The following is a 27,303-nucleotide window of genomic DNA, read 5'->3' as shown; positions in this document are numbered from 1 at the left end:
GGGGGTGCGTACATTGCAACTACCACGGTGGGTGGCAATGCACCTTTTAGCATCATCAAAAAGGTGCGCGAGTCCAGCTCCAGTCGAGACTTCCATGTCAATGGGTTTAATATGCTGTGATGGTCGATGAGAATGATATTTCTGGGTCAGTAATTTGCTAGTAGCTGCACACCTTAGGAATTTGGATCGCTTCGATCCCCCCGTGCTCCTGGGGGGAGCCATGGTACGTCCGATCAATATCGAGGATCAATGATATGTTAGACAGGAGAACATTTTGAACAAAGACTCAGAGATTTGATTTCCTTCAACCACGCTAGTTGAAACTTTCTTCTTAACAGGACTATTGGCTGTGGCCCATGGATGATCCGAATGTTCGGCATACGAACGGTTGCGTCCGGATCGGGCTCCCGTGCCAGAAAACGCATGACGCGTGCCGAGCTTAATGCCGACTCTGTCGAGCAGGAGACCTCCTGGTGATCGTGGGGAATTTCTAGTTGAACGGCACTCTTTTCCTGACGCAACTCGAAAAATCCATACATTGCTAATGGTATCTGAACTGAAGAGAATGAGCGAGCGATGGTGGTCACGTGATTACCATCTGCCTTTTTCTTGGTAGGCTAGAGCTCCCAATAGATGGACGTCTGTTCCTCGATCGGGAAGAAACTTCTTTCATCTTTTACCCTCTATGGGTCCAGGCAACCCTATCGTGAGGGGCTCTGATCCGGTGATGGTCGTCCATCGTTCCGAGAGGACATCCGGATGAAGTATTTGCCGGAATTGAGCATTGGCCGCATAGGGCTTCAACTTGGCCAACCAAAAAAGGGAACCTTAGAATCTTCTTGCTAAGGGCTTTTGCCTCTGATTTTTGGTTGTGGCCTGGGAGCAGTACCACAATAGTGGTCAGAAACTCTCGCTCCAGAGACTATCTATTCGGAGAAATAACGCCAAGAATCTATGGTACCTGTATAACGCCCATGATGCATTTGGGGGGGGGGGTTTCCTGTCAAGATGGTGGATGACTTCATTTCTAGCAAGATGGGAAGTGGCTGAGCAGGAACTCCATATGTGGCGCACTAATCAAGCCGGATGGACGCCCCAAATTCATGACTCAGGCGACGATAATTCGCCCTGATAAAGATAGTAATCTCAGCCACACTTGGCTTTGTGGAGGTGGAGATGACGAGTGGGCGTGTGGTCCAGATCTCTATTGCCGAAAAAGCAGTCCTGTAGTATGTGGTGAAAATGGTTGGGAGTAGGCAACAACTTTGAATGAGTGTCCAGATCCAATGATGAGGACCATGCTAATCTTCCATTACGCACGCAAGATGCCCCTGGGGGGTGTTCCTTGCTTAATCGCCTGTCTCGACAGGTGCATACCAGGGGCATCGGCGGCTGCGTAATCAGGCAGCTTAATATTTGGGGTTTGAAACGAACTTGGCCAATGACGATGGCGATCGACGGTGCAGCATGTCTGTCATTTTCTGGACAAGATTAAAGAGCCGTTGGAGATTTGGCGCCTCCTTACTGAGGGGAAGATTGTCGGTTGAGATCCGTGGATCCATTCTGGTCGCATCCAGGGTCGTAAACAACGCAAATCACCCTCGTCATACGGCTTTTGTGAGGAGTCCTGGAAGAGGAGGAGATCAACCGACAGGATTTTGGTGTCCCTGGCAGATTTCGGCTAATTTCCGGCTTCTGGTATGTGAAGGGGTCGGCATCGAATCAGCCTTATGAAGCATGCATGGAGAAACATGCATGAATAAGAGCCATGAACCACTTTATCTGAACGAAGAGTTCCCCGACGAGGGATTAATCGAGACAACTCTGTAGTTTGTGTATCAGAGAGTGTGGGTGGAGTGTTCAAAGTTGGGACGATCAGGACGATCTGCAAGTCCAGATTATCTTAGTCAGCTTGACCAACATCATCGCCAAGCGACATATAAACCAGCCAAGTCGACTCCCCTGAAGCTTGTCCTTCTTGTCTTCTCCTCCTTCATCGTTCGTCGTATAACCCTTTGGTTATAGATTCTATCTTCCCCCCTTGATCAGCCTCTGTTGGTTTGGAAATACATGCGTACGCCTCTCCTTTCCCTCTCTTATCTCCCTCGTATCTCTGCCTCCCTTTTCTGCAGGTGGCGTCTTCTGTGAATGATATCACTAATGCTCTTCCCTCTACAGACCGGATTCATTCGTGGGCGAAAGCTCACGCGTCGGCTCATACTTCATCTACCCCGAATACTCCTACTGCACCCAAGTCATCCGCTTCCAACACCGCTGACAACCCTCTCCATCACGATGCCGAAAAAGTGACTCCCGCAGGCTCCGTGCCTGATGTCGAATCTAGTGAGAAGGCAACCGCCGTAGGACCCCTGGTCCGTGTCAAAAATGGCGTCGTCCGTTTCTGTAGTCACACCAAGGATGCCCTCTGCCACAGCTGGGTCAACATCCTACTGGTGTTTGTCCCCGTCGGTATTGCCGTCGAGGCTGCCGGATTAAGTCCTGCCATCATCTTTGCGATGAATGCCGTCGCAATCATCCCCTTGGCAGGATTGTTGAGTCATGCGACAGAATGCGTGGCCAGCCGTCTAGGTGACAACCTCGGAGCGCTGATCAATGTCACCTTCGGAAATGCAGTGGAATTGATTATTTTGTGAGTTTGTTGTCTGCCTGCTGCGTGACCCACCTACTAACAATATGACAGCATGTAAGTGGTATCGTTCGTCTAGATTTCTGAGCGACAAGGTTAACGCGGCGGAATTAGCATCGCACTGGTTAAGGTTGGTTCCTGCGTCGCGCCAAGATCATAGGAAATTCTAACGAAGGACAGAACGAAATCCGGATTGTTCAAGCTTCCCTGTTAGGCTCAATCCTGGCCAATTTATTGCTCATCTTGGGAATGGCATTCCTCTTGGGAGGTCTTCGCTTCCAGGAACAGGTACGCGTCCACTCGGGCTCTTTTTCCAAAGCTTTCCTAACATCTCCCAGATCTACAACAGCACAGTCACCCAGATGAGCGCCTGTCTGCTTAGTCTCAGTGTCATGAGTTTGCTCCTTCCAGTGCGTGTCTCCCTTCTTAGCTATGAGCGCCACTAACCTCCATAGACCGCCTTTCATGCTTCATGGTCCGATTCTGACGTTGCCGATCGATACACCCTCAAAGTCAGCCGTGGAACCAGTGTGGTAAGCCGTGGCATCTCCGGGAATTTGGCAAAGCTCATTACATCCTAGGTTCTCCTGTTGGTGTACATCTTATACATACTGTTCCAACTCAAATCCCACTCGTATCTTTATGCGAGCATTCCACAGCAGATTATCGACGAGGAATCTCACCCTGGTGTTCTGGCTGATTTGATGAACCACTCTTCCGACTCCAGCTCCTCGTCCGATGACTCCGACGACACTACGACCTCGTGGTCTACTGCAAAGCGCATAAAAAAGGCCATGAAAAACCGCCGTCATCGCAAATCCAGCGGTAGCTCTAGGGGGACTTCGTCACCTGAGCTGTTCCGCAAGCGCACTGTACCTGAGATGGCCTCAACCGGGCCTGCCGGTAGATCTGGTTCCGTTGGCGGCTCATTGTCGAGTAACCTTGATGATCATGGATCATGTGCAATCGATTTTGGTGACGACAGTCGATACGATGCTGATAATGATGGAAATCCCCATGGGCCCTATTACAGAGACTTTGCCGGTCAATCCCAACATCGGGCTTCTAAGAAAGAGCGCAAAGCTAAGAAACGCGAGGCGAAGGGCCAGAAAAAAATTGCTGAACAAGACAAGTCTGGTGCCATTGCGGCTGGGACGTCCCTTGACCACCGCACCACTTTGACAACATCCGGCCAGCTTGATGTGGCTCAAGCACTGGAGGATGCTTCCGATCTACCCAAGCGGCGTTCGCCGTTTCGCCCTACTATCCCTTCTCTGTTGTCCAACACAGTCTTCTCCAGCAATCAAGCCCCCAGTCACGTTTCCCCGGTTTCTACTTCCGGGAATCTAGGCGGATTGCGACGCACCAATTCCCTTCCCAGTCGGATGAACCGCCCTCCCCCAGTGGGTAATGCGGTTCAATTCGCTAGGGGAGCTTCTCGCATGCCATCTGCTGCCAATACAAAGGCTGTTGAATTGGCCCCAGAACATCAGGAGCCGTTAATGTCCCGCACGTCTGCGGTTGTCATGTTGCTCTTATCCACCGGACTTGTCGCGGTCTGTGCCGAGTTTTTGGTGGACGCTATACCTACCATGATCGAGAGTTCATCAGTTAGCGAAGCGTTTATCGGGTTGATTATTCTTCCTATTGTCGGTAATGCCGCGGAACACGTCACCGCAGTGAGCGTGGCAACCAAGAATAAGATGGATTTGTCGATCGGTGTGTCGGTCGGCAGTAGTATCCAGATTGGTTCGTATTTTCTTCGCACCCTAAGAAGATACAAGCTTACACCCTACAGCTATCTTTGTGACACCGCTGGTCGTGATCCTGGGCTGGTGCATGGACAAGGATATGTCCTTGTACTTCACCCTGTTTGAGACAATCTGTCTCTTTGTGACTGCATTTGTCGTCAACTTTTTGGTTTTGGACGGCCGCAGTAACTATCTGGAAGGTGCCCTACTGATTGCGGCATATGTGATCATCGCGTAAGTGTTGGCTGCAGTTTCAGACTAGGGGGGACCCCGCAGACGCTAACAGTACTTCCAGGGTTGCGGCCTTCTTTTACCCCAGCAGTTCTGAGTCTAGCGGCTTTGCCGGGTCTGCTACCAACTAATCGCCTGGATCCCTTTGGATGAGGGAGGACCAAGGCTGAGTATACCGTCGATTTTAGCCCCTACAGCGATAGTCTACGGGGAGAGGAAAACTTTCGTGCTATAGTAGACAGTTAATAAATTACCGTTGATGTGATACTGAGATATTTTTGTAGTCGCGTTCTGCGGCAACCCCTGAGAGATTTCCGTCCCATCCAGGGGAAACGAAATATGTTGGAGATTATCGTGCATCTGCACTTAATCCCTCGGCATTCCAGCCCCTGTGGCTAGGGCCTCCACCGACCACAGCCACTGAATTCGACACACGTGGCTCATAGCGAGGGAAAAATGCCTCAATAATATTAGCGGTCCTCGCGAGAGACCGGAATGGGGCTTTCATTATTATCTCCTAGGGAGCGACATTAGTGTGTCGTTTCAGAACGGTCTCCTGTTGTGGAATCGTGGCTAGTGTCGGATAACACGGCGGTGTGGCTGAGATACCCCTGCTGCGATGGCTGATTGGCTTTTTAGCCCTGTAGGGTGTGGCGCCAAGCAGGCAGCAGCATAACAAGACGAGCCCTAATTCCTTCTCGCCGGAGGTTCCATCCAAGGGACTTCAGCGTACGGAGTACGCAGTACGGTATGGACGAACCGGCCCGCAGTGGGGTGCAGGAACAAGTCATAGCATTACTCTGTACCTACTGCGTATTGTACACTCCTTCGTTGGTTGGCATCCCCTACGTCCACTCTCACCACTCCTTGTGTCACGCCGGCACACAATGAAGCATGATATCAGATTCTCGCATGGCTCGGAAGAAGAATTCAGGGGCCCTTTCATCGCTGCCTGGTCTTACCTACGATCTGCAACTCCCGCCGGAGGACCAGACTATCGAGGAATTCCCCATTTTCCCTAATAATTCGGTGGATACGGCGACACCACCGGTCTGTTAGCGCCATGTCATGCTATCTAGTCTGGACAAGTGACCTCATGGTGGAGGCTTGTCTAGCCTCTGCATGATGGAGGGAGAACCAGGCCCCCCAAAGCGCTAACCATTTGTCTGTCCTTAATATAGATGTGTAAACAACATATAAAGGTGGTCAGCACTACCATTCCAACTGCTGTCTCTTCATCCTAGTCTCCATCTCATACTATAACCTTTCTACCCACTGCTGCCCCAACAACCATGTCCTACGGAGAATCCACCAGCTACTACGGCGGCAGCCGTCCCTATGAGGAACGCCCACCATACGAGCGTCCGCCATACGAACGTCCGCCATATGAACGCCCGCCATACGAGAGACCGCCGTACGACCGGCCTCCGTACGATCGTCCTCCATACGAAAGGCCCCCCTATGAAGAACGCCCCTACGAGAGGCCTCCGTACGAATCGGACCGGTCGTACGACTCCCGACCTCCCTACAGTGCACCCCCACCATCCGCTCGTCCTCCACCCGTACCCCCTCCACCTCTCCCGCTCGGCTGGGTGCAGGAATGGGAGCCCAACTTCCGCCGCGGCTTCTATGTCGAGACGGCCACCGGCCACTCGCAGTGGGAGCTGCCCATGATGGACTCGGAGTATGTGTCCCGGGAGATGCCGCCCCCGCCCGTCGGCGGATACTATGAGAGCCAACCGCCCGCCCCCGAGGGTGGATACTACGAGGGAGAGAAGAAGAAAGATGATGGGACGAAGAAGGCAATGCTGGCTGGTGCTGCTGGTCTGGCTGTTGGTGCCGCCGGCGGTGCCCTTCTTATGCATGAATATGGTATGATTTCCTCATGTCCTCGCTTTGTGATTGGCGCTAACGGGCTGTAGATGAACATGAACAGGAGGAAGAGGAGCATGGTGGCTCTGGTTCCTCAAGTGACGAGGAACAAGCCTATTCTGGCGGCGAAGATGATTAGAGTGTTCCATCTGGGTTGATTCGGGTATATAGCGTGTTTGGGTTTCCTGACTAATTATATTGATTGAGTTGGTACATCGCTTTGCGTAACATTAAAACATCGTTTACCCTTCGTAGGAATTGGGCTTATCGAATACCCGCGCGCTTGTCCTACTTACTGAATACAGCCCTGTGATTGCCATTGGTAACGCTTCAGTGTCATCCATTCGAAACCTGTTTGTGTTGCCATGAGACAACGACAACGGGGGTTTTCGCGGTAGATTAACCATTTCGAATCACGCCTCTGAAGGCCTCTGAAAGGTGATACTACGCCAGAAAGGCACTCAAATTCAAAGCCCAGCGCTGAGATATCATCTGTATTAGTTATCAATACCAATAATAAAGACTGGGAAACTTACTGAGCATGCCAGACATGCTTTGTCTTATCTGCTTTATGAGCTGCAATGCCGGCCAGCCTTTCAACTGACAACCGAGGGTGCTGGTCTGTAAAGGAGAGTTGTAACGTGAAGAAGTTACTAGGGAAACAGAGAAGCAATCGGCGAAGGTCAAGGTAAAGAAAGTGCGTGAAGGAAAGAGAATGAAAATCACTCTTTGATGGTCACCTAGTGTATTCCTTCACCCGATTCTTTCTTTCCCACGCCAGGTCGTTTGCCTTCACTAATGCCCTGTTGCTTGAATATATCCATCCCCGACCTTCTCGTTTCTTCGTCCTTCCTCATCACCTCAGCTCTTCCGATCGTTTCATGTTTGAGATAGGTTATATAGATCTTGGCCATCTCAAAGCTAATTTCCATGCTTTGTGTGTGAGATATAGATGGCTGTTAAATATGGATATGATCAACTTTCTGAGTCATTTGGCCTTTGGCAAAGGAAAGCTTTGAGCTTCCTATTATATACCATCTTTTTTTTATAGATTGATACCTTTGAAAATCAAAAATTGCTACCGCAGGACTAGCAATTGCTTTCAGACCGTGGAAGATGGTAAGCTCTACCGGCTGAACGCCAATATTCGCATGACATGCAAGGCCATTGAGTCGAAGCCGAGTGAAATAGTCCTGAACCTTACGCGAAAACGATGACCGCAAGGGGCATGGTGCTTCGCTTTATTGGTCACCTGACGAGAGCCAAAGTCCAGGCCCTTGGGCCTTCCTCCGACGATGAGGACTTAGTGATCGAGCTGAAAGTCAAGGTCCATTGGTTCCCTATCTACGATCCCCATTTCTTAGGGCTGGTCCCTCTAGATAACCCCGTTCGCTCGTCCCGTAGAATTACGACCAACATTGTTAGACACGGCCATGAAACACCGTAAATCCTCATTGACGGCAAACGATTGAGTCAGGTCATTTCACCGTATTTAGAACTTCCGACCCTGCCCGTTTGCCCCTGCGTCGATAGAGTTGCTCGACCTTCAGTGGCATCTTCCCCAAGACTTGCTATCTTTGATGGTCTATCAAGTAGCGCCTCGCACACAATCTCTAATAATGCCGAGGAAGAGATCGAGATCCGTTTAGCCCTGTTCAGCATGAAATGCAGTAGTGATGTCCTCATGCTCCGACACAGTTGGCATTGGCCGCCCAGAAATGGAGGGCATATGACCGAGGTGGTCGTTAGCACAAGGGTTTTGACGGTGGCTGCGATTCAGGCAGCGGAAGGGGACATCGTTATTGTGGTGTTGACCAAGACAGAGGTTACCCGGGTTTCAGCGGACGTGATCAGCTCCCATGGAAAACGTAGAGTATCCTAGGTAATAATAACCAGGTAAAGTTTACACTCACATAGCTCTCTTGAGATAGGCTAAAAAATGCCCAGTGACCGAGTTGATCTCCTGCACCCATCTATGAGCACATTAATACCTTCCCTGACAGGTGACCGTGAAGAAACTTAATGATTCGCAACAGGCCACAGCCCCAGCATCATGTGTTATTATTCACCTATGACTTTATTTGCTCTGTGGCACTCTCTAATAGGATAATAACGAGTAAGATATCCAGACTATCAACTGGAGGTGACGCTACTGGCCAACGGTCGGACATGAGAGACATGAAGTTAGACATTGATTAGGTTGGCTAGGAGCCCAGCTGAAGTGCGAATAGTTTGTATAATACAGAAAAGGAACGCCACATATGCAATGTGTTGGCAAGCAGCAGTCGGCTATCGTATCAATCGTGGAGGATGCATCATGTATTGTACAGACTAACCGGGTTAGTTGATTTGCATCAAGGTATGATGCCTGATCTGGGTAACATACGTAACTCTTGTGTCACACAAACGGGGGATTACTGCTGGTGGCCGGGTTTGCGCAGACGGGGGTAGTAGAAGAGAAAGAAGACGATGACGGCGAGAAGGACGACGAGGGTCGGCAGGAACATAAAGGTAAAAAGGAACAAGCTCAGCCCGAAGGCGGCATTCTGACCGGGAAAGAAACGACGGGCCATGAGGTCGATGGAGGAGAGCATGTCCGGTGGGATGAAATGTTGGAGTAGAAAAGGATGCGGAGATGGCGGGGATTGCCGGAGTGATGATGCGGAGACTCGACGGGGGGTGACCAGGGGTTATGTATAGAGCTGTACGCAGTATATAAGTAGGAATGAGGCGGATGAGGTCTCAGACATGCATGCGGCGGCATATATACGGAGAATTGGAGATGGAGAGCGTTCCTGGCTCCATCCAGTGTTTCCGGTCCATGCAACAGGCACCGACATTTGATGATGGAGAGACAGTACGGGCGATGTATGAATGGTAATATAACCCCCCACAGGGATCCACAGCAGCACAAATGATGCAATAGAAGGGAAGAACAGCAGGCAGCAGCATTGCATCGTGGTAATTATTACCGTCATTGCCACCGACTAATTGCCTTCGGATATCCATGTGCAATGTTTTGAGGCTGAGCAGGGGAAGATGATGATTGATTATCGAATTATGGGGTATCAGAGTGTTTTCTATTCGATCTGTTTTACATATTATACATTGCAGTCGGATGTAGACAGGTAGAGGGGTAGATGTATAGATCGTCAGCCCTATAAGGCGATGGAGGTGATTGGCGGCACTCGAGTATACGGGTGCCTAGAAATATGGGCAGAACAGATACCGAATACAGAATACCGAGTAGAAGGATACAAACGTTTCTATCATACTATTTAGAAATATCCCGGAGATGAAAATTCCCTCCATAGTGACTGGGTCCGTGGGGCATCCCTTGCACCGTCGATTACCCGCTGTGCAGTTGCTTTTCTCTTCTTCGCTCCCAAAAAACCTCCGCTCCTCACACTCTCTCCATCCATACTCCCTCCCTCCCTCCTTAACCATGCCCATCCACTCCCCTCCCTACTGGTAATCAGACCATGAGTCTATTCTCCCCTTACGCCTACTCCGATCCCTCCGACCTAGAGAACCTGGGCGTTGACTGGGTCATTCGTTACGAGTTCGACGATATCGGTCTGTCTCCAATATCTCTCCCAGACAGCCCTTGCTGACTCGCCTAGATATCTCCCAGGCAATCCGAGAATTCACTACCCTCATCCACGATCTCGAAGAAGCCCATTGTCAAACCCAGGTTCGACACGGGTATGGCGCCTCCCTCTTGGTCTGCGTGCATGTTCCCCGCGAACATCTGGGGAACATGGTCTACAAGTCCCGAGTCAAGGACTGGCTCTATGGAATCGCCCATGAACTGCCCGTGGGAGATGACTACACCGTCGTCGACTCGGAAACCCCCGCGGAGGCCCTTCGTTCCGTCTATCATGCCGTGACGTGGGCAAAGTCGCTCGGAGGTGCCGGCATTACCCCAGGTCTCGGTCAATGGGAGCGTGTCACCGCGTGCTTCCCGCTCCATGATCAACTTGTGAACGCAGAGTTACTCCGCAAAATGAGCAAACGAATGACACTGACCGAGGAGGACCTTGATAAGATACGCGCTCTGTTTGGGGAAAAGGTGAGTCAACCCGTCGGCGCCGCGGAGGACATGCTGACCATCGCCCAGGTCGCATTTTATTACGCCTTCTTCCACTGTTACAACTCGTTCATGGCGTTTGCCGCGCTGTGGGGAATTGTATCCTGGTACTACTTTGGCCCATACTCCGTCTTCTGTGCCCTCGTCAACTGCGTCTGGTATATCGTCTTTGTCGAGTACTGGAAAATTCGCCAGACCGACCTCAGCGTGCGATGGAATGTGAAAGGCGTCGGGGTGCTCAAGGTCAATCGGCCCGAGTACACCTGGGACAAGCAGGTGCGCGACCCCATCACCGGCGATATGGTGCAGGTGTTTTCCCCGTACCGACAGGTGCTCCGTCAGCTCCTCCTCATCCCGTTTGCGACCATCGCGGCTCTCGCGCTGGGCACGCTCATTGTGGTGACTTTCGCCCTCGAGGTCTTCATCTCCGAAGTGTATACCGGTCCGTGGAAGAGCTACCTCGAGTTCTTCCCGACCGTGTTGTTTTCCCTGTCGCTGCCCTCCATCTCCAGCGTGCTGACCACCATCGCGACCCGCATGACCAAGTACGAAAACTACCGCACCCAGGACCAATATGACGTAGCCCAGACCACCAAGACCTTCATCATGCACTTCATCACCTCCTTCCTGCCCACCATGCTCACCGCATTCGTATACGTGCCGTTTGGCGCCCGGCTCATGCCGTATCTCCAGTCCCGCACCCTCGGGCGCCTGGCCAAGTCCGTGGATATGTCACAGCTCCACATCGACCCGTCCCGCCTGCAGCAGGAGATCATCTACCTGTCGATCACGGGACAGGTGCTGAGCTTCGGCGAGGAAGTCGTACTCCCATACGTGAAGCGTGTCCTGCGCCAGAAATGGCGCGACTACCGCGAGAAGCAAACCCGCAGCCGTACGCGACACTACTCAATCCGCACCAACCAGCTCCTCGTCGATCCCCCGGACGAGGCGTCCTTCCTCACGCGCATCCGCAACGAGGCCGAAGGCGACGAGTACAATGTTCACGACGACATCATCGAGATGTGCGAGCAGTACGGATACATGGCGCTATTCGGCGTGGCGTGGCCGCTCATGTCAGTCGGCTTCCTGATCAACAACTGGCTCGAGGTGCGCGGGGACTTCTTCAAGCTGAGCATCGAGTGCCAGCGGCCGCCGCCCATCCGGTCTGACTCCATCGGCCCGTCGCTGCAGGGGCTCGAGCTCCTTACCTGGATGGGCATCCTGTCCACCTCCGCCATCGTGTATCTCTACCGCCGCAGCATGGAGGAGGCGCGCCTCTCGTCGTTGCTGCTGACCATCCTCGCCGCCGAATGGGCCTACCTCGCCGTCAAGTTCGCCGTGCACCACGGCCTGCAGAAGATCGCCATCCCCACGCTCCGCCGCGAGTCGGCCAAGCGGTACGCCGTGCGGAAGAGCTATCTCGAGGCGGTGTCGGGCAGCTCATCGCCGCGGAGCAAGCTCCGCGTGCGTTTCCAGGACCGTGTGAGCGTGTATTGCTCGTCGTCGGATGCACGGTTGGGCTCGGAGGAGTTCTTGCAGGAGAGCAAGGACGGGTCGCGGCGGGAACAGGCCTTCTGGTCGCGGCCTCAGACGGAGTCGGTCGACGCGGGCGTTCGGCTGATCCGGGCTCTGAGCACGTCAAAGCATGCGCGGATTGAGAAAGAGAAGGGGGCGTAGACAGATGAGATGTAGGAATGGAATGTTGATTGTGAAATTGTACACGGCCAGCATCGTACGTACCTCGTAGTGAGTATAGTTGATGATCGACATGGGTGATGTAAGGGCGGGATGTCACACATCGGTCGAGCAGTCGAGGCAACTGGATCTTCGTGGCTAGGGGGTATATGTACGATTTATGATGAAACGGATGGTGCCAGCTGACGCCGTCGAACACACCGCAATTCCCCTTGCGTTGGGGAGCACGTCATACCGGCCTCCCCACGAAGAACTGAAATGTATCAATTCCTGCATTCTCGAGCTAATAGGAATTTGTCCCCCCATGGATGTTAACTGTATAGTTGTCACGGGTCAGGGATGACCTACGGCAGCTGAGAGTACTGTAGATCGGTGTTTGCAGAATGTCCCGCTGAAGATCATGACCGAGCTTTGATAGACGACCCATGGGAAGACAGCGACAGTACAAGGGATACATTCTCACCTTCGTCCAGCATCCCTTGTTATGGCCGATCTGAAGATCTCTGTGATTCAGGCAGAACGCAATATGTCGATTCTATGTCGTGAAGCGAGGAGTCGAGCACCGCCACCATGCTATCGTCCATGGGGAGATGGTAGGGTATAAATCCCCTCGTTTCCCGGACGAAGTTGACGACGACCAACAAACCTTTTTCCCTGAATCCCTCAATTTCAACGCACAACCTACGAACCACACAAGATGAAGCTCACCGCTGCCGTGGCTACCGCTATCTTGGCCTCCGGGGCCCTGGCTAGCATCGACTCGGTAAGCACATGGCCCTGATAGAATACCGGAGGAAGATTTGTCTAATCGTCACCTGTGAAGGCCAATTCGGCACCCGCACCCGCTCAGGACATGCACACAGTCAGTGGTATCCAGGGTGCTGATAATGTCAACGATAGCGGGGTGAAGGGGCAACAAGGTGGTATTGGTCTCTTGCAAGACACTAAGAGACAGGTTGATGTACGTTTGCTCGCAAGCACTATCCGTACAAGCCAGCAGAAACTAAAGCCAGGTTCTACAGTTAGATGCGGGTGCAAAAGCGAAGGCTGATGCAAAAGCGAAGGCGGATGCCGATCTTGGTGCGAAACTAAAGAGAGATGATGTAGGTTTCTTGACTGGTGATATCACTTGCAGTTAGCCGGCGACTAATAGTGTCTATAGATTGTTCCTGTTGGCAGTCATATTGGAACTGGATCTGGAGCGGGATCTGGCATTGGTCCGGTGTATAATACAGCTGGCGCCAATGGTGGTGTCGGTTTGAAGAAGAAATCTGAAGTAAGTTCGCCATTGGAATAAAGTTCAGAGACTGTAACTGACGCAAGGTTCTCCAGGACCTTGTTGGCGACGGACCATTAGGTGCGGATGCAAAAGCGAACGCGGATGCCGATCTTGGTAAGATACTAAAGAGAGATGGGGTAGGTTTCTTGGCTGGTGATATCACCTGCAGTTAGCCAGTGACTAACACAGTGTCTACAGATTGTTCCTTTTAACGGTGGTATTGGAACTGGATCTGGAGCTGGATCTGGCATTGGTCCGGTGTATACTACAGCTGGTGCCAATGGTGGCGTCGATCTGACGAAGAAATCTGGCGTGAGTTTGCTATTGAGACGGGTTAGAGATGTTGACTGACAGATTTGCAGCTGAGATGGGCTCAGCGTAGGCAAACCAGCCATTACTATCCGGGTGGTGATCAGACTCTTGACGAGGATAAACTCAAGGATATCATCGCAGCTAAAGGAGACCTTAAGCTTGATGAAAAGTAGGAGGGGCAGAGCCGGGGAGTGATGCCGAATATAAAGGCTCCGTAGTATACCGCTTAGTCAGGGCTATTCTTAGAGCAGCCGAAGTGGGACTAGTTCAGCCCTATAGGGCCAGCACATCTATGGTATTTGTCTTACGTACCTCATCTTGTACACCGACTTCCTCCATCCTTCGTATATACTCCCTCCAGGGATGGGTGCCGTCGGTCTGTCCTCTAACCCCCGTCTCTCCCTCCTCCTATAGACCAATGTGCGGCCAGGTCCTTCCGAAAGACCTCTCCCATGAGGAGAAGGCCCTCGGCACCCACCAGCCCATCAACCCTTTGGTTACCGCCCTGCATCGTCGGAACCGATTCCACATTATCCACCCGGCCTGGTTTCGGAACAGCCTGCTGCCCAGTACTGGCTTCCTGGAGTTTGCCAATGCGGGCGATTTTGCCGCCAATGTATGGAACGAGATCCCTGTGCCCCGTCATGCCATGATCCTGATGGCCATTGGCGGTCCATTGGCCTTGATGATGAGCCTGGTTGCTCTCCGGGATGGTCTGCTGAGCTGGCAGAATGTTCGGCTGCTCCGCAACGAACGCCAATACCTGACCTGGTTGAAACATGAACACCTCCGCAATCCCACCCCCGACCACGATCTGCTGCGACTGATCGACTGCCGACTTGGCGTCGGAGTTCGAGAACTTGGCACCGAACTGGTGGATCGTATCGCCATGGATATTCTTCTCGGCATTGGCGCTCTTCTCGTCGGCACCGGCACCATCATGGCCATCTGGGGTGCCCATCCCAAGGTATTCCACGCCAGCAACCTTCTTTCCGGGTTTGTGGGAAATGGCTTTGCTGCTGCCTTTGGTGTCATCAACGCCATCTGGTCCGTATATCTGGTAGTGCGGTTTCATCGTCATGATACCGCCTGCCTTGGCGATGCAACGTTGACGCCTTTCCGCCGCCGTCTTCACGCTCGATTCAGAGGACTGAAATGGCACGCGATCGCATCAGGGACGACGGGATTGGTGGCTGGTGCTGCCTCAATGATTACCGCCAAGCGCTGGTGGGGATACGTGATTCTAATCCCGTGCATGCTATTACAGGTTGCTTGCAACTGGCTCTGGCGAGTCCACCTGGGCTACGACAGACCGGTCGTATTCAGCTCGTCAAATATCAGTCTGGCCCCGGATAGTCCCCCAATTTCCCCAGCTGGCGATGAAGAGAAAACTGCTGAGGGCCTCTCCGACCGTCTTGCCTCAACCCTGTCAATATCCAATGCCCTCGGGTCGCTTCCCACCCCAGCGACGGATCAGGACTGCTCCTCACTCGATGCCCTCCTCCGGTATACCATCACACACGGGCTATTTGATTCTCTGTGCGCCTGGATTGCGCACGATCGCTCTGTTCCGGACGACCTCCGTAGGGCTGTCTTCCGGTTCCCCTCATGTGAAGGTGAATTTTCTGTGTCGTACGACGATATAATTCGGCTCCCTCAGAGCCAGCATGCCATGTTGCGTGACCTCGTCGGAAAGTTCCTCCGCGGGGATGGATGCTCCGTGCTTCGGTCTCGTGAACTCTATCTCATGGAACTGTTAGGGTGTTCAGCTTCTATGGTGGATTCCTAGTTTGGTCACTAGGCGGGATGCATGTTAGACCTTGTGCTGGCACAATAGATTTGCATCATAGACTATAGTAATGTTTACACTGGGCCTCGGTACCGGTATGCTCTGTGGGTTTGCATATCAAGACAGGACCCGAATAAATTCGATTAAAATTAGACACTGCGCTTCATCAACCATGCAACCTAAAACATCTCACACCGCTGCCAATGCATTTAAAAACTGAATAAACCGCTCCGGCGCTTGCCAAACGGATACACCACCAATGCCGCTACAAAGAGCCCAACAGTAATAGCAATAGCCACCTGCACCATGCCGAATCCCAGAATCTGGGAGCCGAGTTCGGAAGACGACGACCCCTGAGAACTTCCACTATTCGCACTCGCGTTCGCACTGCTACTAGACACGTTCGACCGAATCTCATCCGCCGACTGCACCCCGGCAATCAAGGACCCAGACGCCGCCAGGCCAGACGGCACAAGCACAAAGATCCCAGGCAGAATGGCTGTCGCCGCATGTCCATGCCATAACCGACTATACAGATTGCCCATCACGCCGATGGCGAACGCGCCCACCGTGCTGGCCACCTGCGAGTTCGACCCCAGCCGACGTGTCACGAAATAATTCGTCACGTATCCGGCCAGCGCGATCGCCACCATCATCGGCGTCTGTCGCCATTTCCCCTGATTGACCACCATCAGGCAGACGGCGAACGCCACCACAAACGGGAACCGCTGCACGTACGGGTTCTTGAACGCACCGGGGGATGGACACACGGTGGTGGAGATGGCGTTCTGGTCGATGAGCCCGTAGATGGTCGTGCCAACGGTGATGCCGAAGCCCAGGAACAGCGAGTAGATGATGGCGTAGACCATCCGGATGGACCCGGCCACGATTTGATGCGACTGCAGCTCGAGACTGCTGCACAGGACTGTGTATCCGGGGAGGATCAGGGCGATGGAGGACTGAGCGATGGCCGAGAAACAGAAAACGTACTCGCGCCGTCCGTCGATGTCCTTCATGATGCTGCCGAGCGCGCGCGCAATAAACGAAGTCAGCACCGCCGCCGACACCTCGAAAACGTTCGAGTAGAGCACCGAGCGCGGGGCGATGACGTGTTGCATGATGCCGAGAAGACAGCCGTTGAAGAAGATGATAGGCATGTCGATGGGTCGCGCGTTGAATGCGAATGGGCCGACTGTCGCCGTCGCAAGCCCGTACACCAGGACGATGATCCACTTGTTGAACCGGGGCCGCTTGCCCATGATTTCCTCCAGTTCCTGTATCGCCTCTTCGATTCCGATCACCTCGTGCACCACGTTCTTGTAGATGTTGTGCGTGTCCGCCAGTCGGCCTAGGTCGATGCCCTGGCCCACCCGCACCAGCTTGACCTCTGCAGTACGCGTGGACGGATCGTCAAACGACATGATCATGCATCCGGGCACGTAGAGGAATTGGCTGTCGACCTCGAGCACGCGCGCGGTCATCTGCATGTATTCCTCGAGACGGTGCGTGGGCGCCCCGAACAACATGAGCGCCCTGCACAGCTGCATGATGTAGCGCTGGCGGGCGATGATCTGCGCAATCTGCAGCGTCACCTGGATCTCGTCTTCGAGTCGCATGCTCGACTCATGCTGCTTGCTGCGTCGCTTGGAGGCCGCAGTCAACACCTCGCTCGACACCGGTGTGCTGGCGCCGCTGTAGCTTCCCCCGCCGCCGCCAACAAGCGTCGATGTCGACAGGTTGGCGCCTTTCTTCTTATACCATTTCATCTTCCGCGGGGTCATCGTCCCTGGGGTGACGGGCTCCGACGGCGACTGACTGCGACTCCACCGACGTTGATTTTCCAGCGCGGCATTCAGCCTCAGCAGTTGCGAGAGGATGCCCCCTCCGCCTCTTTGCCCAGAATGTTGTAACCTAGGATCGAGGGCCAGTTCTGCTCCATCATACTCGGGGCCATTGGGAGACAGCGTCATCTGTTGCGGACCAGGCATGCGTCGCCGCGCGGGTTGATCCTGCGTTATCTGTCGCACGAGTCGATGGGCCTCCGACGTCAACGAGTCATTTTCTGGCCTTTTCTCCTCATCTCCTTGACATCCATCATCGAGTGCACCTTGTGCCACCCGCGCCTCGTCCATATCTGGACAGTATGCCGGCTGGAGGTCATTTTCGTCCGCCAGGGGTCTCCCCAGTTTCGCCGCCAGCTTCCGCGCCTTGTTCTTCGTGCGACGGTGGAGGCTCTTCACGCGGTCGAAGACCGAGGCCCCGGGGGTTGATGACGTGCCTGTCGACACCAGTCTCTGCTGCTGCGGCTGTTGCACTTGCTGCAGAGACGATCTCGCACTGGACCCTGCGTCTGCGCTTGCTCGTCCACCGGCCAAGTCGGTGATATCAAGCGAGTCATGAGCGGAGGGCGTCGGAGGCCGGCGCTGCTCGTCGCCCGACAGGTCCTCTGTGTCGGTGGTAGTATCTTGATTGCCATATTCGAAGCGCAGATCTGAGCCAAAGTGCACGCGGTGAGGCGCTCCGCGGACGTTGTTCGCCTCGCCATCGTCGACTGGGCTGCCGCGGAGCGCCTCGGCAGGCCGTTCGGGACTGGGGCTGCTCCCGGGGCTGACGCTGTGGTAGCTGATCAGAGAGCTTTGGCTGGCTTCACTGTCGCGCCTTTCGGTGGACATGAAGGGGGGGCTGGGGAGCGGATTTGGGGCTTGGCTTGGGTGTGTTTGTGGCTAGAGAATCTGCATTGCCGCTGCTGATTCTGTGTCGTCTGGCTATGCACCGTGTAGGCTGTATGGTATCAGCAACGAGACAAGATGCAGAATGGGATCCTGGATGGGAAAAGCTGACAGGAAGTGAGGGTCAATCTATCGTGGATAAAGTTTGTGGCAGTCCATGGAAACAACCGATTGATCAGATAACAAGTTCTGGACTCAAGCCAACAGAAGAGAATGTGAATTGGCTCTGCTGTGCAATGGTTGATGCTCTCAGGCTTTGGCATCTGCGGATCTCATATACATCGTACTTCGTATGTAGTTGCAGTCTCCGGGAGCGACCCGGTGAGACTGTGACACCACCGTTGATGTCATTGGGGCTTCCCCGACGCGAGAAATCGCATTAAAATGGAAGCGTCTAAACACAAAAAACTGGGCATTGAGCCGGCAGAATGCGGGACAATGGCAAACTCTGCTGTCGGCGTGAAAAATGTCAAGTCAATGACGCATCCGTCGACCCTGGTGGGTCGTCCGTCTGATACTACCAGTGGACATCTCGCCACGGACCAGCCAATGTATTGTCCACAATACGGTAGCGTAGGGATCCAGGAGTTATTGTTCCTCAATGTTGTGGCCAAAAATAGTTGACGCTGAAGTGTCTGGCTGCCGCGGGTGAGGTTTCCGCTATGTACATGGCGGTTCCAGACCCAAACTGGGAGTGGACGGCGAGCGGATATGTATTCTAGACAATGCCTGTTGGTCCACATGAGGTTATTGATGTTGAGACTTTGCCGATGAGAGACATTGGAGAGATGAGGGTTTTACGTGCGGGTTGGTTGGACACCTATTCTATCATGATTCTACTCACATCGGCTTGCGAAGGAAGTAGTTCCTTCGCATTTCTATGGGGCAGAATTGAGCTCGGAGTTTTGTCTTTCCATTTGATGTCAAGGGTGGAGGAATTCCCCCGGTGACTGCTAATTGTGCTTCAGGCTGGCCTGGACGCTTTTGTTAAGCAAATTGTAGTGGCTATGGCCTCCCTGTTTCTTATTCTTGTCGGCCATCTTAATCGGCTTACCCCGAACCGAATGGTATACAGAGGACTGTAAATATGGATGCTTTTTTTTTTTTTGGCAACGTAGGGGGTATATCTTGTTTCACCCGTCACCACTTGCAGTCTTGGTCGATTAAATCTGAAAACTCTGCAGACTGCAGACGTGTGTACCATACATGATCATAATGCAGCAGCCGTTATTCCTCTCGCACATCCAGGATAAATATAAGAATATAAGGGAGTAGTATCTTAAGGATGCGGAAACTTCCGAGGGCTGTATTATGCAATAATCCCTTGAGTATTCTGCGTGATCTGAACATGAAGGAGATCTACGTAATAATCGACCTTACGAACAAATGCGCGTAGGACCGAGAAAAGTTCTTTCTGCTCGAGGTGAAGTGACCGAGGACTAGTATCTCTACGTGGGGACGGAGGAACGGAATATATTTAGGACCAGGTATGTCGGATCTCCATATCACTACGCATAACTCAGCTCTCCAAAAGTTCCTAATAATTCCATGTAGCTCTCTAAATTGCAGGCTTGAAATGCTGATCCCTTCGGTACCGAGCTGCCACAGCTAATCCCGCGGAAGCGGGGAATCTGACTGGCAATACAGTGCGGAGAAGCCGGTAACGGTACACCGAGGTAAACGATCCATGAGACGAATAGCTTCGTCTTCGAGCTCCTTCTTCCCCAACTACAATGGCTTCACCTGCGCTGGAACCCGCCCATACGCGGGCATTTGAAGATGCTATTGAGGTCAGACTACAGTCACCGAGTACCTACGTGGCCGATTTGAAATGGGAATGGTCTGTTGGTAGCGGTATGTATCGACCGACTTTAACCGAGGCTTGAACGCCTGAACAAGGGACATGCACTGACAAGCAACAGCTCCCAATGGAGGCTACATAGCAGCGATTCTCCATCGTGCAGCCACGACTCACTTCAAAAATGCCCATCCAAAAGCTCACCATGGCTGTGCTGTACCAATCCACATGCAACTGACCTATATCCGGCGGAGCGACGTCGGCCCAGCAAACCTGAGCGTAAGGGACGTGAAGCTCGGGTCGCGCGTCTCGGTCATCCATATAACCTTGTCGCAAGATGGTCGCGACAAGGTTACCGGGTACATCACCATGTCCGACCCGGTTTCTGAAACAGGGGTTTCCACACCAACTGGGTGGACGGCACAGCCCTCTGTTCCCAGATGGCTGCCGCCGGATGACAAGTCAGGGGAGGTGGATAGTGAATGGCGCAAAGTCTTTCTGCCCAATGCCGAATTCCGCCGCGCATCAAGCCAGGTTGAGTTCTATGAGCTGAAGAACCCGAGCGTCGGAGTAGGATTCGTTAGCCATTGGGCTCGTCTGCGTCCATCTGGGCCGACAGGGGGTATCGGACGCTGGACACCAGAATCTGTCGCCTTCCTATGTGATATATTTCCTATCACACTAGGACGCTTGGAGCATGTTGTGCATCGGGCCCTCTGTGGTGAGGAAAATCCCAAGGGAAAACCGCCGCCTGTCTGGTTTCCGACGCTTGGTTTGAACCTCGACCTCAAGAAGCCGGTGCTTGGCGACCAGGTGGAATGGCTATACAGCCATATTGTTATTAAGTCTCTTCGAAACGGTCGGATGGACGTCGAGGTTGTTATTCTGGACCAAGGAGGGGAAGTGGTAGCGATATCCACACAGGCTTCCCTTGTCATGTCTGCAGAGAGAAACGCGGGCAGTAAGAAGGCGATACAGAAGCATTCTTCTGGGAAAATATAGAAACGTATATACGATCTCAGTAGACTCCCTGGTGTTTGGCTTTTCTGATGCAAATTTAGAGCGATTAGATTATCTCAAGCCAGGACAACAACTTGATCCATTGTATTCTAGCTTCGAGCCAAGTTCGGGCTGTTCGTAAAAGGTATACTCGTATGTGTCCCGATCAGTCTTAGAATAATTTCCCGCCTAAACCAGGATGATGCGGCACCGAAGGCAACGAGTGCAAAATGCTATTGAATAGAGAAGCGGGGTTTTAAGTCCAAGCCGAATATAAAACATCTGCAACTCCTCCACCGCATGCGTAGATTTGTGTTTTAATTTCATTCTCGTAGTATACTATAACGACTATTCCATCTCAGCATTGATCAGCATAATGACCGCAAATGACGGCAAGCTTCAAGGGTAAGCCCGTCCGCAGAATAGTCTATCTTGTCTAGTCACTCAACAAACATAGTGTGGCCTTGATTACCGGTGCAGCATCTGGAATCGGTCGTGCAACAGCTCTCATATTCGTGAAAGAGGGATGCACGAGACTGGTCCTAGGGGATTTGGACGTGAATGGACTGAGCACTGTATCTGACGAGTTAAAGCGGCTGAATCCCGCTGTGAAGGTCGTGTCAGTCAAGGTGGATGTTTCCTCCGAAGAGCAAGTTATCAACCTTGTTCAGACGGCCGTTAAGGAATTCGGAGAGATCCACTATGCTGTTAATAATGCGGGCATTACCAACGACAAGCGAGTGAGAACTGATGAGCTCCCTACATCTTCCTGGGATCGCGTGGTTTCCATCAATTTACGGGGAGTGTGGCTCTGCCAACGTGCTCAGCTGCAGCAGATGTTGAAGCAGCCCGCTAACCTGGCTACGAGGTATTGTGTTTTTGATGCCAGATGAAAGTGAAAGTGCCTTACAGGAAAGAAAATAGGACTGGGGCACCTCCTCAACGAGGCTCCATCATCAACATATCTTCGATTTTCGGTCTTCTTTCTCACCCAACAGTTGGAGGGGTAAGATAGGATCTTGGACCACTATGCCGTGTTAGAGACTGATTCAATGATCAGTACGCAGCGTCGAAAGCCGGAGTTTTGGGTATCACTCGAACGGACGCCATTGGATACGGCGGTGATGGAATCCGGGTCAATGCTGTGTGCCCCGGATTTATCAAAACGCCTCGTATGCTCTAAATTGCTCCCTAATGCAAAGTTAATCTAATCGGCCTATAGTGATAGAGCAGTCTATTCGCCGGGGAGCGAACTACGACGAAATCTCTCGCTCTGTCCCCGTCGGACGCCTAGGGACGCCTGAGGAGATAGGTGAAGCTATTGTCTTCCTCGCCAGTGAAAAGGCTAGTCTGGTCAATGGTGTGGAGTTGGTTGTGGATGGCGGTTATAGTAAACTGTAGTTTGAAGTTTGATAACGTATTACTAGTGCAGCAAATGCATATGGTAGTGGATAAGTACGGGATCGACGAAAGATGCATACGTAAATTCGTAGCAACAGTCCGGTAATGAATCGGGAGTCGTTTACAACCGGATAAAATTCCATTCCATCTGGCTGGAACGAACCCCGCGCATAAGCTATCGGTTTATTTCTTAATCACTGTGTGCGGGGTATATCACCTCTACCTAGGTTATGACATTTAAGTAAAGACCTTCGATATATCTTCGTTTGGTTCAAATCTAGGCAAGAAAACTTGCGCCCGCTCGTACTAGAGTACCTATGGTAAGATCTAGAAATGTCTCTATCCAGGCTGTCCGTCAAGCTCACCGGGTGTTCAGCTTAATCAAAATGGCCCAATATAACCAGCTTACAGATACTCAACCCGCTCATGTCATGGACCTGAACCTTCCCCCAAACACATCATGTGTGCTAGTCAATAAGAGGTGTATCAGTATTGAGCCAATTCCGTTGCCTATACTTCAGCCGGACGGTGTCCTTGTGAGGGTGATCGCTAATGGAATATGTGGATCTGATATGCACGTTTATCTCTCAGGCGGTATTGGGGGAAGGGCGAGCTACAACCAAATAGTGATGGGCCATGAGGCAGCCGGAGAGGTCATTGCTGTAGGCTCATGCGTCACGACTCATAAGCCAGGAGATAGAGTTGCTGGTATGTATGTTTTCGTGATAAAGTGTTTCCATTCGAGTATATCATAGGATGTCTACTTGAATACGTGATTAACTTGATGAGTTTAATGCTCATTCATCTGCCACAGTGGAGCCTGGACTTCCGTGCAGACGGTGTACAAACTGCAAAAAAGGGCGCAGTAATATTTGCTTGGGTAAGTCTATCATAAGCTATTGGCGTTACCTGCATAGACTTATCGACTTCAGAGATACGTTATTGTGGTACCCCAGGAACTCATGGGTCCCTCTCAAGGCACGTTATCACCTTCTGGATTGCGGGCAGAGGATACCAATAATTGGTTCCAGGTTTTTTGCACTTCCAGCAGATATGGCACCTCATATTCCGGACTTAGTCAGCTGGGAGGAAGCAGGAAGCATCCAACCGTTGGCGGTAAGTTGCTAATTCTCTTAAAAGGTGTCCGTGTATTGTCCTGACGAGAGATAGATTGGCATCCAAATAGCCAAACGTGCAGATTTAGGGGCCCACCAAACCATTGCGATTTTGTGTGTGACACATATCCCTAAATGGTACATTTACAGAGCATTGGCTGATGACTTTTATAGTGGCTGTGGGCCTATTGGTCTCATCACAGCGGCTGTCGCGCATGCGTACTCCGCAGCCAAGATTATTGCTTTTGAAATTAACCCTTCACGGGTGGCCTTCGCACGCAAATACTGCTCTCCTACCACCGGGAAGCCCATCATAGACCATGTGTTCCACATTGATCCAATTCCCACAGGCGATGGCCAAAAACACGACGGATCAGAAGAACAAACCCCTGGTGATGTCAAGTGGGAAATTGCAAAGAAAAGAATGACGGCCATAATACATGAATGCGGCTTCGCTGCTGAACAGGGCGTAGATAGGGTGATTGAGGCTAGCGGCAACGAAGACGCAATGATGCATGGAGTAGCTCTATGCAAAAAGGGCGGTATCTGTATGTGCGATTTTTGCCCTCAATATCGGGAACTTACATCGCTAATGGGTATTTCTTCCAGTCCTGCAAGTTGGATTAGGCCACATCCAAACACATACGTTTCCTATGCTTGCGGTGACAAACAAAGAACTCGATATACGAGGTAGGTGCACTCCCTAATGGCAATGGCACAAGCAAGACGGTCTTACTTCCGTCCGCAGGGATCACCCGGTATACTGCATCGTGTTTTCCTTCCGCCATCGACCTCCTCAGCCGTGGTGTGGTGGACCTCAAACCGCTTATTACTTCACAATTTCCGCTGTCTAGAGCAAAGGAGGCATTCGAAGCGGTGGCTAGCGGGAAAGAAATGAAGGTCATCATAAAAAATCAAGAGATCTAGCAGGGATCTACACGATGAATAACGTGGTCTTGGCCTTATCTGGACAAATTTGATACAAGTTATTGAAATATAGTTTCTTAGTACCATCCTTTGATTTGAATGTTTCTATTTTAAAGTAAACCTGACTCAATGGGCGGACTCCGTTATCCACTGGTGGACGATCACTTTAGATAATACAGATTCAAAATACCAAGATTATGCCTGAAATTGCTCTCCTGCATGGTTAAAATGGTTCAGCGGATGAAGTTGACTGATAAGGCAAGGCGAGAGAGTGTCAGTGATCTCTTCGATGAAAGGAAGGAAAGAATTTGGTTCTGATCCGAATACCCCTTTGCGACAGATCCCAATGTGAGCTCTAGCTGGAATGGGAATTGGATATCATCAATTTGGTGCTCTATTCTCGGGAAATTGCCGACTTGAAAGCCGGCAGATCTTGGTTTGAGGGAGGCGTCCCACTTTTCCCCCGAACTAAGCAGAGTCAGCATACGGAGTCCATGTCCCAAAGGGGCCATGCATGACTATCCTGGAGGAACATGGTTATACTACAATGATCTAGAAGGACTTCAGTGAGATTGTTGACAATCGGAAAACTATCGCTATCGTATTCTACGCGACATTGGTCGAATGAGTAGCCTGGTTTTGAAAGTCGAAAAGATGTCGGAGTATATGTCAGCGCAGATTATCTACAATGTGGATTTTGACGAGGAAAGAATCATTTGCTAAAGGCAAATGGGGTAAAAAGTTAGGTTTCGAAGATGGAGACGGTTGTCATTATCATGAGGTAGTTAAAAAACTTTTTGAATATTTTCTTCTTGAATCGACCATATTTTCACTTACTTCAGTTGAAAAGGCGCGGTATCATATCTCCCTGGCTAATATAATATGTGTTATTTTATTTTCTGCGCCTTCATTTTACTACACTGAGCGCAGAGGACTCAAATGGATAAACTTCGATCATTTTTATCATGTTCATAACATTGATTGTTTCAAACGGTAGACATGATACGGAGCGGGGAAACTGGTGAAGTCATGATCCTATTCTTTTAGCCCATTCGAGCTTAGGGAGCATCGATGCTGCTTCTGCGAATGTTGGCGATGGGGAGTTTGCTGCATTCAGCTTGCATCAGTAGGATTTATGCGCCTAAACTTTGAACTGCAATGACGTTAAAAGCCATCACTCAGTCTTTTGTCTGTCGAGTAAGCATTGCAAACTCCTAAACCCCGCCATTTCAATTGTAATACCTATTTAGGCTCCCATGAAATAACTTGTCAAAATTGGTAAGTTCTGAAGTTTCCTGGATGGGAGATCAGAACGTGTTGCTTGTTTGCTAGGAGGGCAGATGCAGACACTGCCACGAAGTACGAAGCTCTCTTGGACGGACTAGTACTAGGAAAAGCAAAAAGTAGTCCGGAGGAGCCGGAACTGACCGACATGAGTCGTAAGAGCTGCAAGGGAACTTACTGACTCGATACAATTGGCTCCTTTGACGCATTTCCTTCTTTTGGAAAGATCTTATGTGAGCACAGCCTTCTACAGCGTATGCAACAGCCTGTTTCACGGGGCCAAAAAAGTATGGACCCTGTACGGCGTATAGGCGTATAAGGTGCAGTTGCGAACCAATTCAATTTTTTTCCCCCGGAGTCTGTGCTGTATCAGTGTTTGAACGAATATATATTTATTGTACGGGTCAGACGAGATTGTGTGGGTTCGCAAAAGCGTCACTTTAAGAGACCACCAGTTCTTTTCTTCGAGGAGACGGACCCAAGTACAGAGTTACCAAAGGGGCAATTTCTGGTGGCAAACAACTTTGCCAGGATGAGCCTAGGCGGGATCATGCCAGTGGTGATGTATTCAAGCAGGCCATGCTTTGGCCAGACATCACTGAAATGCACTAGACAACATAAGTCATGGTATATCATGCTGGAGATGTTTCGAAAATTAGGCAGAAGATTCCATAAATAACAGACGTTGCGTTCCAGAAGAATCTCCCGCACAGCCACACACTTTTACCACCGGAAACCAAACTCTTCTCCCGCTAGGAGGCGCAGTTAATCATGCTTGGTTCATTGCAGGTGGACTTACGAATCCCACACAGCCTTTTCCCCCTTGCTGGATTTTTAGGCAGCAGAAATTAGAATTGGCCGAAACTCCCTGCATCTGATTCATCGAACCCAAGAAGCCACTGACTCTCCTGGCAGAGCCCCCCCACTATCCGAGAACCGTGGGACGGATCGTCCTTTCATTTCGGCTGTTCAGCTTCACCACTCGCTGACGGGAAGTATTAATAGTATATGCAACACAGTGGGTCAAATACTGGGTGGCTTGGCGTGCTGGCCTCCCGACTGTGTTCTAATCTGTACGGGTGATCAGATTGAACGGCCATTGATTTGTGGTATGAGGATGTCTGGATTCGATGCCTGCTGCGGACTCAGCCACGCACCCGGCCTCGAAAGAGACGACAGCTCTGAGGGAGCCGGCAGAAGCAGTCTTTCACGTGGAGATTACCAGCCCAGCATTACCCAAAGGACGGCGCAGTGGAGACACGCAATCCCGTCGTCTGACTGGGGGGGCAACGCACATCGGAAGGCCAGGAACAGCCTGATTCGTGGTTGATGTATCCATCGCCCCAGGGTGATGTGGACTGGGGAATATGCCGATCAGGGTAGG

General features: G+C 51.6%; 9 protein-coding genes across 9 annotated transcripts; 7 read left to right on the top strand and 2 right to left on the bottom strand.

Moving 5' to 3' along the window:
* The first annotated feature begins 1,845 nt into the window (after positions 1–1,845).
* BDV59DRAFT_185751 (putative membrane bound cation transporter) lies at positions 1,846–5,239 on the top strand. The gene is made up of 8 exons (XM_073690912.1): positions 1,846–2,074; positions 2,179–2,650; positions 2,762–2,777; positions 2,828–2,935; positions 2,986–3,057; positions 3,103–3,180; positions 3,229–4,396; positions 4,446–5,239. The coding sequence occupies exons 1-8, from the start codon at positions 2,071–2,073 to the stop codon at positions 4,634–4,636; spliced, it is 2,109 nt and encodes a 702-aa protein (XP_073544698.1). The 5' UTR covers positions 1,846–2,070; the 3' UTR covers positions 4,637–5,239.
* Positions 5,240–5,319: 80 nt separating this feature from the next.
* BDV59DRAFT_185750 (WW domain protein) lies at positions 5,320–7,209 on the top strand (the record flags this gene model as incomplete). Its single annotated transcript, XM_073690911.1, has 2 exons — positions 5,320–6,501; positions 6,552–7,209. Coding segments are annotated over exons 1-2 (665 nt in total), but the record flags the coding sequence as incomplete, so codon positions are not given.
* Positions 7,210–8,840: 1,631 nt separating this feature from the next.
* BDV59DRAFT_185748 (uncharacterized protein) lies at positions 8,841–9,332 on the bottom strand. The gene has a single exon (XM_073690910.1). It carries the CDS (start codon positions 9,263–9,265, stop codon positions 9,029–9,031), a length of 237 nt encoding a protein of 78 aa, XP_073544696.1. The 5' UTR covers positions 9,266–9,332; the 3' UTR covers positions 8,841–9,028.
* A 458-nt stretch (positions 9,333–9,790) lies between these two features.
* BDV59DRAFT_103056 (anoctamin family protein) lies at positions 9,791–12,357 on the top strand. The gene is made up of 3 exons (XM_073686462.1): positions 9,791–10,077; positions 10,125–10,573; positions 10,622–12,357. The coding sequence occupies exons 1-3, from the start codon at positions 9,984–9,986 to the stop codon at positions 12,266–12,268; spliced, it is 2,190 nt and encodes a 729-aa protein (XP_073544695.1). The 5' UTR covers positions 9,791–9,983; the 3' UTR covers positions 12,269–12,357.
* A 1,938-nt stretch (positions 12,358–14,295) lies between these two features.
* BDV59DRAFT_204938 (uncharacterized protein) lies at positions 14,296–15,666 on the top strand (the record flags this gene model as incomplete). Its single annotated transcript, XM_073694550.1, has 1 exon — positions 14,296–15,666. One exon carries the CDS (start codon positions 14,296–14,298, stop codon positions 15,664–15,666), a length of 1,371 nt encoding a protein of 456 aa, XP_073544694.1.
* Positions 15,667–15,770: 104 nt separating this feature from the next.
* Positions 15,771–18,610, bottom strand: BDV59DRAFT_210047 (threonine/serine exporter family protein). Its single transcript, XM_073695515.1, has one exon. It carries the CDS (start codon positions 18,336–18,338, stop codon positions 15,876–15,878), a length of 2,463 nt encoding a protein of 820 aa, XP_073544693.1. The 5' UTR covers positions 18,339–18,610; the 3' UTR covers positions 15,771–15,875.
* A 1,518-nt stretch (positions 18,611–20,128) lies between these two features.
* On the top strand, positions 20,129–21,195 carry BDV59DRAFT_195418 (thioesterase family protein; the record flags this gene model as incomplete). The annotated part of the gene is made up of 2 exons (XM_073692565.1): positions 20,129–20,249; positions 20,318–21,195. 2 exons carry the CDS (start codon positions 20,129–20,131, stop codon positions 21,193–21,195), a joined length of 999 nt encoding a protein of 332 aa, XP_073544692.1.
* Positions 21,196–21,568: 373 nt separating this feature from the next.
* Positions 21,569–22,593, top strand: BDV59DRAFT_204935 (SDR family NAD(P)-dependent oxidoreductase; the record flags this gene model as incomplete). Its single annotated transcript, XM_073694549.1, has 5 exons — positions 21,569–21,597; positions 21,650–22,060; positions 22,117–22,198; positions 22,253–22,364; positions 22,415–22,593. The coding sequence occupies 5 exons, from the start codon at positions 21,569–21,571 to the stop codon at positions 22,591–22,593; spliced, it is 813 nt and encodes a 270-aa protein (XP_073544691.1).
* A 386-nt stretch (positions 22,594–22,979) lies between these two features.
* Positions 22,980–24,635, top strand: BDV59DRAFT_195417 (chaperonin 10-like protein; the record flags this gene model as incomplete). Its single annotated transcript, XM_073692564.1, has 7 exons — positions 22,980–23,305; positions 23,528–23,575; positions 23,625–23,709; positions 23,764–23,822; positions 23,883–24,256; positions 24,318–24,398; positions 24,457–24,635. 7 exons carry the CDS (start codon positions 22,980–22,982, stop codon positions 24,633–24,635), a joined length of 1,152 nt encoding a protein of 383 aa, XP_073544690.1.
* Positions 24,636–27,303: the final 2,668 nt, after the last annotated feature.

The sequence above is a fragment of the Aspergillus ambiguus genome (assembly GCF_047715705.1).
Source record: "Aspergillus ambiguus strain CBS 117.58 unplaced genomic scaffold BDV59scaffold_37, whole genome shotgun sequence".
NCBI lineage: Eukaryota > Fungi > Ascomycota > Eurotiomycetes > Eurotiales > Aspergillaceae > Aspergillus > Aspergillus ambiguus.
This window is presented reverse-complemented; position numbering and strand designations above follow the sequence as displayed.

Excerpts from the sequence above, each read along its gene's own strand:
- BDV59DRAFT_103056 (XM_073686462.1), top strand. The coding sequence starts at position 9,984 with ATGAGTCTATTCTCCCCTTACGCCTACTCCGATCCCTCCGACCTAGAG. Across the intron at positions 10,078-10,124 it reads TTACGAGTTCGACGATATCG|ATATCTCCCAGGCAATCCGA; the intron begins GTCTGTCTCCAA and ends TGACTCGCCTAG. Across the intron at positions 10,574-10,621 it reads GCGCTCTGTTTGGGGAAAAG|GTCGCATTTTATTACGCCTT; the intron begins GTGAGTCAACCC and ends ACCATCGCCCAG.
- BDV59DRAFT_185748 (XM_073690910.1), bottom strand. The coding sequence starts at position 9,265 with ATGCCGCCGCATGCATGTCTGAGACCTCATCCGCCTCATTCCTACTTA.
- BDV59DRAFT_210047 (XM_073695515.1), bottom strand. The coding sequence starts at position 18,338 with ATGTCCACCGAAAGGCGCGACAGTGAAGCCAGCCAAAGCTCTCTGATC.
- BDV59DRAFT_185751 (XM_073690912.1), top strand. Across the intron at positions 3,058-3,102 it reads TCATGAGTTTGCTCCTTCCA|ACCGCCTTTCATGCTTCATG; the intron begins GTGCGTGTCTCC and ends TAACCTCCATAG. Across the intron at positions 4,397-4,445 it reads CGGCAGTAGTATCCAGATTG|CTATCTTTGTGACACCGCTG; the intron begins GTTCGTATTTTC and ends TACACCCTACAG.